The 12248-nt window shown below is 39.9% G+C and overlaps 1 protein-coding gene across 3 annotated transcripts in view; it reads right to left on the bottom strand.

Moving 5' to 3' along the window:
• Positions 1 to 380: 380 nt before the first annotated feature.
• The window catches only part of PAK5 (p21 (RAC1) activated kinase 5), a 328406-nt gene continuing 316538 nt past the window's right edge, over positions 381 to 12248 (bottom strand). For 2 of the 3 annotated variants that reach the window (XM_037812288.1, XM_037812290.1), the window contains 3 exons: positions 6416 to 6541; positions 4728 to 4862; positions 381 to 2597 (listed from right to left, as the gene is read on the bottom strand). In XM_037812288.1, the coding sequence (XP_037668216.1) occupies positions 2442 to 2597; positions 4728 to 4862; positions 6416 to 6541 (417 nt within the window). In that variant the 3' untranslated portion in view covers positions 381 to 2441. Of the gene's footprint in view, positions 2598 to 4727; positions 4863 to 6118; positions 6289 to 6324; positions 6542 to 12248 lie in introns of those variants that run through there. The other variant, XR_005213193.1, reaches the window with a different exon arrangement.

Raw genomic sequence — 12248 nt, 5'->3', positions numbered from 1 at the left:
TCCTGGAATCCAGGCCCTTCTTTATATCCTTTGTTAGCAGAAGTGCTCAGACGGTTCAGCATTTTTGGAACAGGAAAGTGGAGTGGGAGTCTTTAGCCATGCATCTGGCTTTCTGTGAATTCATCCTTCTCGAGTTTAATAATTTTGTTCTCAATAGTGGTGTCTACACCACAGTTTTAAACTAGTTGTAACCTCTGGGGATGGGACTATTTGCCTTCATTTTGTGTTGTGGTGCTACATATAATTTCATACCAACTCATTTGCATTTCCCAAGATCATAAAGAAACCATTCTGGGTTGAATTCAAGAAAACAAATTTGAGAAAACACTGGAGTCTCCAATAACACAATGGGGAAAAGGCAAACATTTATTTTTATTTGCAAGTGCAGTTTCTGCCAATAGTTAGTGCTCACAAAACCTTTTAAGCTACAGAGTAACTTTTGGTAAACTCAATGAATACTTTAAAAAATACCCAGTGATAAGAAAATTACAGAAAAAATTTCCATTACAATGTCAAAAATGTTTGGAATCCAAAATCCTCAATTTTCTGCAACAGTTATTACTGATATTTGTTCTGGTTAAAAAAAGATTTTCTTTTTCTTTTCTTTCTACTTCTACATAGTCCTGATTTAATTAATGCAATCTGTTTCATGAACTCTAGGACTGCCGTTTTCTGGATTTAGATTGCTTTTAATTCTTACATATTTATATTAGTATTTTAATATTTTACATAAAAACATTGATTTGCTGAGTTTTATGAAACAAAATTACAGACCCTATTTATGGTGAGGCATTTCCAGTTTGGCAAAAAACTGAAAATCTAATCAGTAGAAGGTCATTTTATGCCTATTTTTTTCCTTTTCAACTATAATAAATAACTAGCAACCTATTAATTACAAAATTCTTAATTTTTCTTAATTATGCTCAGAGAAACCAGGGCATTTCCAGAAATTTAAATTCCGATTTGTTACAATATATGAACTCATTAAGAAAAGCCTCTGGTTTTTCAGTTTGGTAACAAATGGCTTTTGTTTGATGCATAATTAATAAGAACTAATGATGACTATGTAGCTCTTCCAGAGTTTTAAAGGCAAATCTATATTGGCCTACAGTAAACATGCAAATTCATCCAACAAGCAACACAAAATGTATTGTAGTAGTCATTCGTTTTTATCAACATTCAAGAAGTTCTAGACAGCAGCACAACTCTCCTATGTGGGAACACATTATAACATGGTCACAACTGAGAAATCAGATCATACGTGGTAAAATACCCCCTTGGTAATTCATCCCCTAGAGTCAGTTCAGACTTCCAGCACGATACAAGAACAATAAAGCAATTAATACTGTGGTACAAAGGTAAATACAAACAAGAGTTTGGTATGCTAGCATACAGAGTTTTAAAAACAGCGACGAACAAAACCAAACATCTTGCCCCATTCTTTCTCCTTTCCCTTTGTGAGACGGTCATTCTCATGGCCTCATTGAAACATTCAATTTGGGGAACTGAGTCCAATGATCCTAGCTCTGAAACAGCTCCTTGGGAGGGAAATTTAGCCCAAAGGGAGGGCACTAGAAGCATCCTTCCATGCAACAAATGGTTTGCTCCTAGTAGCCATGAAGAAAAATGTGATTTTTTAAAAAATACTTCACTTTCTCCCAAGGAGTATCTTGGTGGTAACCTGTGGCTCAAATTTCATTTTATTATTTTTGGTCAGGTAAACGAAACGTGCACCACCATCACCATCACTCTCGGTTCTTCCATCATATAAGACACTTGTTAAAATAAGAAAGATATTCTACTAAAGCTGACGGTGATTGAGATTCATTCAGTATTCAAAGTTCCTAAAGAATCGTTGGCTCTCTGAAAGGGATAAAAAAGTAGGAAAGGCTTTGTTCAAACTCCTGCTAGGAAACAAGTTATTACTTCAACTGATACAATGGCTACGTGACATCAAAGTACTATAAATTATCAAAACTATTGTACAGAAAAATTACAAATTCATTGCAAAATACATTACACTGCTACCGTTAAGAAAAAAAGTGCTTTTTGTTTTCCTTTCTTTTTTTGTTATTTTTTTTTTGCCAGAAAATTGTTCTTTCAGAATATAAAACATTACGCGTTACCCTGCATGTGGCTAGGATGTATCATAACGGAGTTGGTATTGAGTCCTTCTGATTTGCTGGATGAAGGGCTGAAAAAATGCAATAATGATTTATTAAAGCCGTGCTCCAAATGATCACACCAGCTGCTGGTGGAGAGATGCCTATTTAAGACGCAAGAAGATGCCCTGGTCTTTCAACCCTGCCGGTCATCACACGGTCCACCAGTCAGCTCGTCTAGAATGCACAGGCCTTTTGCACTGCTCCACGGTTTCCTCCCCTTCTCCTGAACTATTCTCAGGTCTTCATCTAGCTTTTTCACCTGCATGAATCTTCTGCTCAGTGATGCCGGTATTGCCTCATGAGAGGAACGATGCAAGATGGCGGCCCTGCCAGTTTCAAGAATGCGTGGCCGAGGAGCTCCTGGGCCGTGGCTCTTTGAGAAGGCTCCCTCACCAACGTGAGGTCGAGAAATCCCCGCAGCACTGAAGACACCTGCCAGGACACACAGAGCCATCCTCAAGATGGGCACAGAACCCCCCGCCCACGGTTTCCCAGTTAATTCCCAGGAAAGTCATTCTATCCACAACATCGAATTCTGAAAAGTTCCCTTAGGGAGAAAGATGTTATGGAAGCAAAGGCAAGAATTGCCTTTATTAACACAGTATTTTTCCTTACCTTCTTCAATTTTGAAATCGCAGGGTTAATGCTGGTACAACTAAGACTGAAAACCCATTTATTAAATAATAATAGTAACGATGTGATACTAGCAGCATCACGGAGTGCTTATTAAGTAGAGGCACTGGGCAAATGTGTTTAGTGAAGTGTGGTATGCAAACGGAATAGTTTTTTGTTTTTTTCTGAGAACTCTAACCATCTAGGCTCTGTGGCATCCCCTTTCTTGAAGACAAACAAGCTTCCTTATGGATATCTGACACAGATAGCATTTTTTTTCCCCTTTAATGTCTTATAATTCACTCTTCTGAGGAATACCTCAATGTATGTTATTAAAGTGTGCTACTATTAAGTGTATAGCTCATGAATTTTTATGCCTATTTATACTGATTTAATTTCTACCCCTATCAAGATATAGAACATTTTTAGCACTCCAAGGGGCTACCTCAGGCCCCCTTCCTGTCGATATCCTTCCCCTCTCCAAATGGTCTTAGAACCCTGAGTTCTAAGAGCATAGATTAGTTTTGGGTCCTTTGTACTTTATAGAATTAGAGTCATACAGTGTGAACTCTTTTCCCGTCTGACTTCTTTCACCCAACATTATGTCTGTGAGATTCATCCCTGATGGGGGAATGAACGGCAATAGTTTATCCTTTTCATTGCTATGTAGTATTCTCTGTCTGAGCAACGCTGGTTGTTTTCCAGTTTCTAACCTTAGGCTTATAGCTGTCAGGAGCATTCCTGAACCTGGCTTTGAAGAATATCAACGCTCATTTCTATTGGGTGTAGGACTATTTTGATACTATCAATTTTCATCACTTTTCATTATTAAAACTTAGTCCAATTCAGTTAAAGCTTCAATCTCCTGTTTAGTTCAAGCAGTCTCCTTTTAATGTAGGATCCCACAACCTTTATGAGGGATTCTACTGGGGCCCCTCGCTCAGGTTTGGGAGTGAGGGAAAAGGAGACCCTACCAGTACAAGCCATTCTCTCCCCGGAGACAGGTGGGAGGATTCATGCTTCCGGTACTGATTCTGTGGAAATGGCACCTCTCAGCAAGTCCTACAGAGAGCTGGCTGTCACCTCAGCAGTGACTCTTGAACTTAGCAGTTTTTTTTTTTCCAAAAAAATTTTTTTTTCTGAACTTGGCCCTTGGTTGGTAATGGTGGGAAAACAGGAAAGACCTTACCGGTCCCTTAGATGTCCCTTCACCGCCCTGCATGATCTCGCCCCTACCTACTTCCCTGACATCTTTCCCTTCTCCCCAGCAACCTTTGCTCCAGCCACATCGATTTTCATTCTTGGCTTAGGGCCTTTGCACTTGCTGTTTCCTCTTCCTGGGACCTTTTTCTGCAAGGTCTTTGCTTGGCTTGCTCCTTCTTTCCATTCAGGTCCCAGCTCAGACAACTGCTCCTCAGAAAATTCCTTCACTCTTCCATGTCCACTAGCTCCCAATCTCCTCCCTTGCACACTCTATCACGTCACAATGTCTTATTTTATTCATAGCGCTTACCATTCTCTGAAATTATTTTGCTCATTCATTTGTTTATGGCTTATTATATGCACCCCCAACTAGAATGGAAGCTCAACGAAAGGCAAGAAATCTGGGATCTTGTGTTGCAAGCAAAACTAGAGCAGCACCCAGGGCATAAAAGGCTTTCAGTGAGTGTGTGCTGAGTGGTGCGCTTGATTTATTCTTTTAACTGATCCTGCAAGAGAGGGGCTATTGGTATCCTCATTTTACAGATGAAGAACTTCAGAGTCAGGCTGAGGCACTTTCCCAGTGAATATATGGAAGAGCAGAGATTTATCAAAGTGACTCTAATTCCAAACTCCATGCCTGAAACCAGTACCTACTGCCTGGATATGAGATGCCAGTCTTTAAAACCACCTAGAGACGGACAAAGTCTAGAACTATTTAGAACGTCAACAGCCGATGCCACTTCTCACCTTGTGTAGGTCCTTCACTCTTGGAGGTAAACTGTCCCGGATCCTCCTCATGGCCTGGAGGGGAGGCTCATTGAAGTAGGGGGGCTCACCATCAATCATTTCTATCACCATGATCCCCAGTGACCAGATGTCCACCTGTTAGGCACAGCCCACTGGTTATCTCAGGAAAGGAGAATATTCTGAAGTGTTGGCTGCATCCTCAGAACCCAACTGATGCATGCTTATTCATAAATTAATTCATAGGAATTAATTAACTCATAAATTTACAAAAAGACCCAAAGGCTGAACTGTTGGCTTACAGAGATATTGCGAATGGTCTTTATTTGCAAATGAACATCTTAACAGTATGAAATTCAGAACTTTAATTTTCACCCTCTTAACTTTGGTTAAGAGGAAGGAAGTTGCATTTAAACCATAAGAAAATAAGGAAAGTTTTTGACATTCACAATAAGCTGCAAAGAGGTATACTGCACAATGTGGCATGTATTCTGAGTTTTTTATTAATTTGATTTTAAAAAATACTCCTCTCTCTCTTTGGGGTTCTTTCCTTTATGTTTTATCATGTTAAAGCAGCTTTACAAAACCATTTTCAGGGAAGGGAGAAAAGAAAAGGAAGCGATGACAAGCAATTTTTTTCTGGGTAAAGAATGGGAAGTCAGGACAATGAGAAGCCATAGCCATGCTATAAATTCCCAGTTACAGTTACTTCCCTGTTACAGCCTCATTACACCTCTTATCTGCTGGCTGCACTGCTACTATAACCCTTTCATTGACCTTCACTGAGAATTTATGCTCTCAGGACCACAGTGAGAAAAGCAAATTGTGTACCCATCCAAGGTCAAGCAAACAAGGAAAAGAGAGCATAGCCCTGTTTAATTTCTGCAAATATCCTTTACCCATTGGCCTGTACCACTTCTTCCCATGCGTCTCCTTAGAACTGCCTTCTACACCATGTTTGGAAATACTGTAGGCCCAGCTGAAATGAACTGTTTGGATACTTGTGTGCCTCAGAGCTTTGATTCATATTATTCTATCCCTAGAATATTTTCCTCCATTCTCTCTGTTCCCTTATTTTCACGTATCCAAACCTACACCTTAATAGATTGTGAGTGACAGTTTCCTTTCCAGAGGAAATAGAAATTGTACCGTATTTTTGAATGTGTTATAATATTCACCTATGAATTTTTCTAGAGGAAAACATCATTAAAAGCAAAAGAAATATTACTTCCTGCTCGGTTGCTCACCCAAATATTATCTTTTTTTTTCTGTGGAGATTTCTCTGCTCCTCTAACCTTTCTCTGAGTCAGCATGCCTGCTTGTCTGTGCATTTCCGACCACTTTGCAATTTGTGTTGCCTTGCTTTGTGTCACTGGGCTCCTAAGTGTGGCTTGGCATTTGAGTGACTCTCCCTTAGCATTGAGCATAGAACTCTGTCCCTTGTGGGACTCCAATGGTGGCCCTTGGATACATGTGGTGTGATATTCTCAGTGGGGGCTGGGCTCCCTTCTTCACAACCACCCTCTGCTAAGTGGGGCTCACAGTGAGAGTCAAAAGTCATCACCTTGATCATCACCTTGGTCATCACCTTGATCATCACCTTGATCTTCTGTGGTCAGAAAGCATCTCAGAACCACTGCATTCCTGAACCTGTCCCAGTCCCCGCCACTCCCAAACTATTACCCCCTTACCTCTGTCCCATAAGGTAGTCTAGAAATCACCTCCGGGGCCATCCAATAGGGGGTGCCAACCAACGACTTCCTCTTCGGCACCTCTTTGGAAACTTGAGCACAGAAACCAAAGTCAGATAACTTTATCTGAAAAGGAGAGGAATGCAACAACCTATCAATTTTAAAATACTGTCTGCTTGACCTAGAAATATATGGATAGGAAGTTTCAAATTCAAAACAAGACAGTCTCATTGACTGACCTTGGAAATATTGAAGGAGTTGGTCAGACACTTTTATTGGAAAGGCACAATCCATTTTAATGGGAAAATTTCTTATGGCTCTATGAGGATCAACTTGCAAATTTCCAAATTTTTATCTTTTATAAAATTATGAAGCCAGAAAACCTTACATATTAAACATACCCAAAACAACCAATTCACCAAAATGCAAACCCACAACTTAATTTTAATGTGACAGTTGATGTTGTTTCAGTGTAAGTAAATTGCTGTTCTTGATGTGAATTTGGTCTAAACCGCTGCAGTTTAGGTTCAATACATTTAGATTTCTAGGTACCATGAGACAATTCAAAAAACCAACCTTTTTTCTCTATTTGAAATATTGCAAACCTTCATTTATTATCGGATGCTAAGACATCACTTTAAGTATTTGCTCCCCTTCCTTTTTGTTTTTTTCCCCTTATCCACGACAACTGAAATTGCCAATGTGAATATAAATGCAAGAGGAAATGTGGGCACAGAGACTGCTGATGAGGGGTTTCAGGTAGTCGTTCTATGACCCAGAGTATATGTATGTTATTTTAGATTATTATCAAGAATTTGAAAAAGCATTGATAATAATCTTAAGGACACTTCAGCATTAGGTTCCCTGCTGGTTATATCCAGGACTCAGTTTATTTCTGGCAGCCTATGATTTCTGGTCACGATGACCTGGTCTGCACTTCAGATGGCCTCTCCGAAGAGGACTGTGTCACTTATAGTTGATGGTAATGACAGGATATAAAAGAGAACAATCAGGCAATGATTCAGAATGACCATTGGATGTTTAAATTTCCTAGAGATCAAGGGTAGTCACTAAGGCATGAATTTTCTCTTGATTCTCTTCATACCCCTTTAAACTTCTTTCTCAGCCTTTTTTTCTGGCTTTATCTCTGCTGCCTGCACAGAGATTTAAACTTCTTTCTCAGCCTTTTTTTCTGGCTTTATCTCTGCTGCCTTCTCTTTTTTACATGCTCACATTGGTTGGATGCTCTTCTCCCTCCCATGTTTAATTCTGACATCCCTCCTCCACTCAAGACCTGTATTTCCCATTAGCTTATATATTTCCACATGGATGACCATAGGCACCATCAACTGAACTCGGCGTCTTCTTCCTCTCCTCCAAACCTGGCCCTTTGTCATCTGTCCCGTCTTAGTCAATGGCACCGACATCCACCCATCTACCCAAACTAAACTCATGAGAATCACCCTTTACTGATCCCTCTGTCTCACCCCAAAGCTAGAGCTTTAAAAATTCATCTCTGTAGCTCCAGGATCCACAATAGTCTTTGGCCTCTAATAGGTCCTCAAAATCAAGGTTGTTGACTGCATGAATGAGCCTCCAATCACAAGAAATGCAAGAGGCCTTTGAGAATGAAGGTCAATTTGTTGGTGTTATTGTTACAAGGATCAGGATCCAGCAGAGAGGCCTGGTCTGGAGGCATGGTTTTTAACCCCAACATTTTAGTAGGATAACTTTCAAACATATAGCAAGGCTGAAATAATAACACAGTGAGTATCCCTGTACATACCAAGGAGACTAAATACTGATAATGTTTTGTTATTTAGACTTTATCACATCTTATCCTTCTATTTATCAATTGACCTTATTATTTTTTTTTTCATTTTTATTGAGATTGTTCAGATACCATACAATTATCCAAAGATCCAAAGTGTACAATCACTTGCCCCTGGGTACCTCATATAGCTGTGCATCCATCACACTTAATTTTTGTTCAATTTTTAGAAACTTTTCATTACTCCAGACAAGAAATAAAGTGAAAGATGAAAAAAGAAAAAAAGAAAAGGAAACTCTAATCCTCCACTATCCCTAACCAACCCCCCTCAATTGTTGACTCGTAGTATTGATATAGTACATTTGTTACTGTTTATGAAAAAATGTTGAAATACTACTAACTGTAGTATGTAGTTTGTAATAGGTATATAGTTCTTCCCTGTATGCCCCTCTATTATTAACTTCTAATTGTATTCTTATACATTTGTTCTGGTTCATGAAGTGATTTCTAGTATTTGTACAGTTGATCATGGACATTGCCCACCATAGGATTCAGTTTTATACATTCCCATCTTTTGACCTCCAACTTTCCTTCTGGTGACATATATGACTCTGAGCTTCCCCTTTCCACCTCATTCACACACCATTCGGCACTGTTAAGTTATTCTCACATCTTGCTACCGACACCTCTGTTCATTTCCAAACATTTGAGTTCATCCTAATTCAACATTCTCCTCATATTAAGCAACCACTCCCCATTCTTAAGCCTCGTCCTACATCTTGGTACCTTATATTTCATGTCTGTGAGTTTACATATTATAATTAGTTCCTGTCAGTGAGACCCTGTAATGATTGTCCTAATGTGTCTGGCTTATTTCACTCAGTATATTGCCCTCAAGGTTTTGTCATCAACCCATTTTTTTTTAATATGGTTTTGTTCACTCACCATACATTCCATCCCAAGTAAATAATCGATGGTTCTCTGCATGGTCATACATTTATGTGTTCACCACCTTCACCACTATCTATATAAGAGCATCTACATTTCTTCCACAAGGCAGGACGGAGAGTCAAAGAAGGTAGAGAGGCAAAAGAAAGAGGAAAAAAAAAATGACAGCTAGGAAGCAGCAAAAGGAAAAATAACCTCAAATCAAAGCAGAATAAAGAATCAGACAATACCACCAATGTCAAGTGTCTAACATGCCTCCCCTATCCCCCCCTCTTATCTGCATTCACCTTGGTATATCACCTTTGTTACATTAAAGGGAGCATAATACAATGATTCTATTAGTTACAGTCTCTAGTTTATGCTGATTGCATCCCTCCCCCAATGCCTCCCCATTTTTAACACCTTGCAAGGTTGACATTTGCTTGTTCTCCCTCGTAAAAGAACATATTTGTACATTTTATCACAATTGTTGAATACTCTAGATTTCACCAAGTTACACAGTCCCAGTCTTTATCTTTCCTCCTTTCTTGTGGTGTCTCACATGCTCCCCATCTTTCTCTCCCAACCGTATTCATAGTTACCTTTGTCCAGTGTACTTACATGTTGTGCTACCATCTCCCAAAATTGTGTTCCAAACCACGCACTCCTGTCTTCTATCACCCTGTAGTGCTCCCTTTAGTATTTCCTGTAGGGCAGGTGTCTTGTTCACAAAGTCTCTCATTTGTCAGAAAATATTTTGAGATCTCCCTCATATTTGAAGGACAGCTTTGCTGGATACAGGATTCTTGGTTGGCGGTTTTTCTCTTTCAGTATCTTAAATATATCACACCACTTCCTTCTTGCCTCCATGGTTTCTGCTGAGAGATCCACACATAGTCTTATGAAGCTTCCTTTGTATGTAATGGATCGCTTTTCTCTTGCTGCTTTCAGGATTCTCTCTGTCTTTGACATTTGATAATCTGATTATTAAGTGTCTTGGCGTAGGCCTATTCATATCTCTTCTGTTTGGAGTACGCTGCGCTTCTTGGATCTGTAATTTTATGTCTTTCATAAGAGATGGGAAATTTTCATTAATTATTTCCTCTATTATTGCTTCTGCCCCCTTTCCCTTCTCTTCTCCTTCTGGGACACCAATGATACGTACATTATTGTACTTTGTTTCATCCTTGAGTTCCCGGAGACGTTGCTCATATTTTTTCATTCTTTTCTCCAACTGCTCCTTTGCATGTAGGCTTTCAGGTGTTTTGTTCTCCAGTTCCTGGGTGTTTTCTTCTGCCTCTTGAGATCTGCTGTTGTATGTTTCCATTGTGTCTTTCATCTCTTGTGTTGTGCCTTTCATTTCCATAGATTCTTCTAGATGTTTTTTTGAGCTTTTGATTTCTGCTGTATACATGTCCAGTGCTTCCTTTACAGCCTCTATCTCTTTTGCAATATCTTCTCTAAACTTTTTGAACTGATTTAGCATTAGTTGTTTAAATTCCTGTATCTCAGTTGAAGTGTACATTTGTTCCTTTGACTGGGCCATAACTTTGTTTTTCTTAGTGTAGGTTTTAATTTTCTGTTGTCTAGGCATGGTTTCTTTGGTTATCCAAATCAGGTTTTCTCAGACCAGAACAGGCTCAGGTCCCAGAGGGAAGAAATATTCAATATCTGGTTTCCCTGAGGGTGTGTCTTAGAAAATTGCTCCACCCTTTGATGCCTCGGGTCACTGTGCTTTTCTGCCCAGCAGGTGGTGCCTGTTAGCCTATAATTCTTGACTGGTGTGAGGAGGTATGGCCATGTTCCCCCAGGCTCTGGGGTCTGGTTCTGAATGGAAAGGTCCCCATCACTTTCCTCCTAGAGACAACAGACCCCCCAGGTGGAGGTCATTAGCATTTCAATGGTCTCGCTCTGCTTGTGCTGTCTCCGCCCTTCCCTGAGTCACAGCCTTGGAAACTGAAAATGACTGGGGCTTTCTCCACTGAGCCAAAAAAGAAACAGTCCCCTTCAGACCCAGCCCAAGGCGACCCTCCGGCTCTCCAAGGTCAGTCGTCACCCAAAGCCTCTGTTTTTGGGGATGCGTACCTGTAGTGAGCAGTTCACACTTGCTACTTAAAACCCCAGTTGGAGCTCAGCTGAGCTATATTCACTTGCTGGGAGAGAGCTTCTCTCTGGCACCACGAGGCTTTGCAGCTCGGGCTATGGGGGAGGGGGTCTCACGACTTGGTTCTGCAGGTTTTACTTACAGATTTTATGCTGTGTTCTTGGGCATTCCTCCCAATTCAGGTTGGTGTATGATGAGTGGATGGTCTTGTTTGTCCCCCCACAGTTATTCTGGATTATTTACTAGTTGTTTCTGTTTTTTTGTAGTTGTTCCACGGGGACTACTTAGCTTCCACTCCTCTCTATGCCGCCATCTTGCCCGAGTCCTGACCTTATTATTTTTAACATTTTATTCTGAAATACTTTCAAACTTACCGAACAGTTACAAAAATAATGCAAATCCCATTCAGAGAACTCCAACATGCCCCTATACTTCCCTCCCCGTCCTGATACCCAGATCCACCAATTTAAAAATTTTGCCAGTTTTGCCCTTCCTTCCTCCCTTTCTCCCTTTTCTTCCTTCCTTCCTTCCTTCAATCTCTCTATCCCTATCTATCTATCTATCTAATCTATCTATCCATCTAATCTATCTATCATCTAGCTAGATTATCTATCTATATCTGTCTATCTATCAATCCATTTTCTGAACACTTGTGCATGGATTATATACAGAACCCACAATAATACTTGGCCCCTAATATATACAACTTTTGGAACTTCATAAATGAGGGAATTCCTAGGGCCATGTGCAGACAAGCAAGACAAGATGCCTGGGCAGAAAGAATCAGGGAGACACTTCACTTTGGCCAAGAGCTATCTCCAGGTCAATCTGCAAAGACAGGAAAAGGTGTTTTCTTTATTTCCTTCATTTTATTTTCTTTATTAGATCCTGGCATTCAAGGAAAGCGCCATTATAATACTAGCTGGATACAAGCTTAGCTTCAGCATCTCAATTCCTGTGATAACACATTAAAATATCAAAATGTCCAGGTTTCCACAAAAGACTATGAAACACACAAAGAAACAGGAAAT

Source organism: Choloepus didactylus, chromosome 19 (genome assembly GCF_015220235.1).
Source record: "Choloepus didactylus isolate mChoDid1 chromosome 19, mChoDid1.pri, whole genome shotgun sequence".
Lineage (NCBI taxonomy): Eukaryota > Metazoa > Chordata > Mammalia > Pilosa > Megalonychidae > Choloepus > Choloepus didactylus.
Note: the sequence above shows the minus strand (reverse complement) of the source record. Positions and strands in the feature narration are given on the sequence as shown.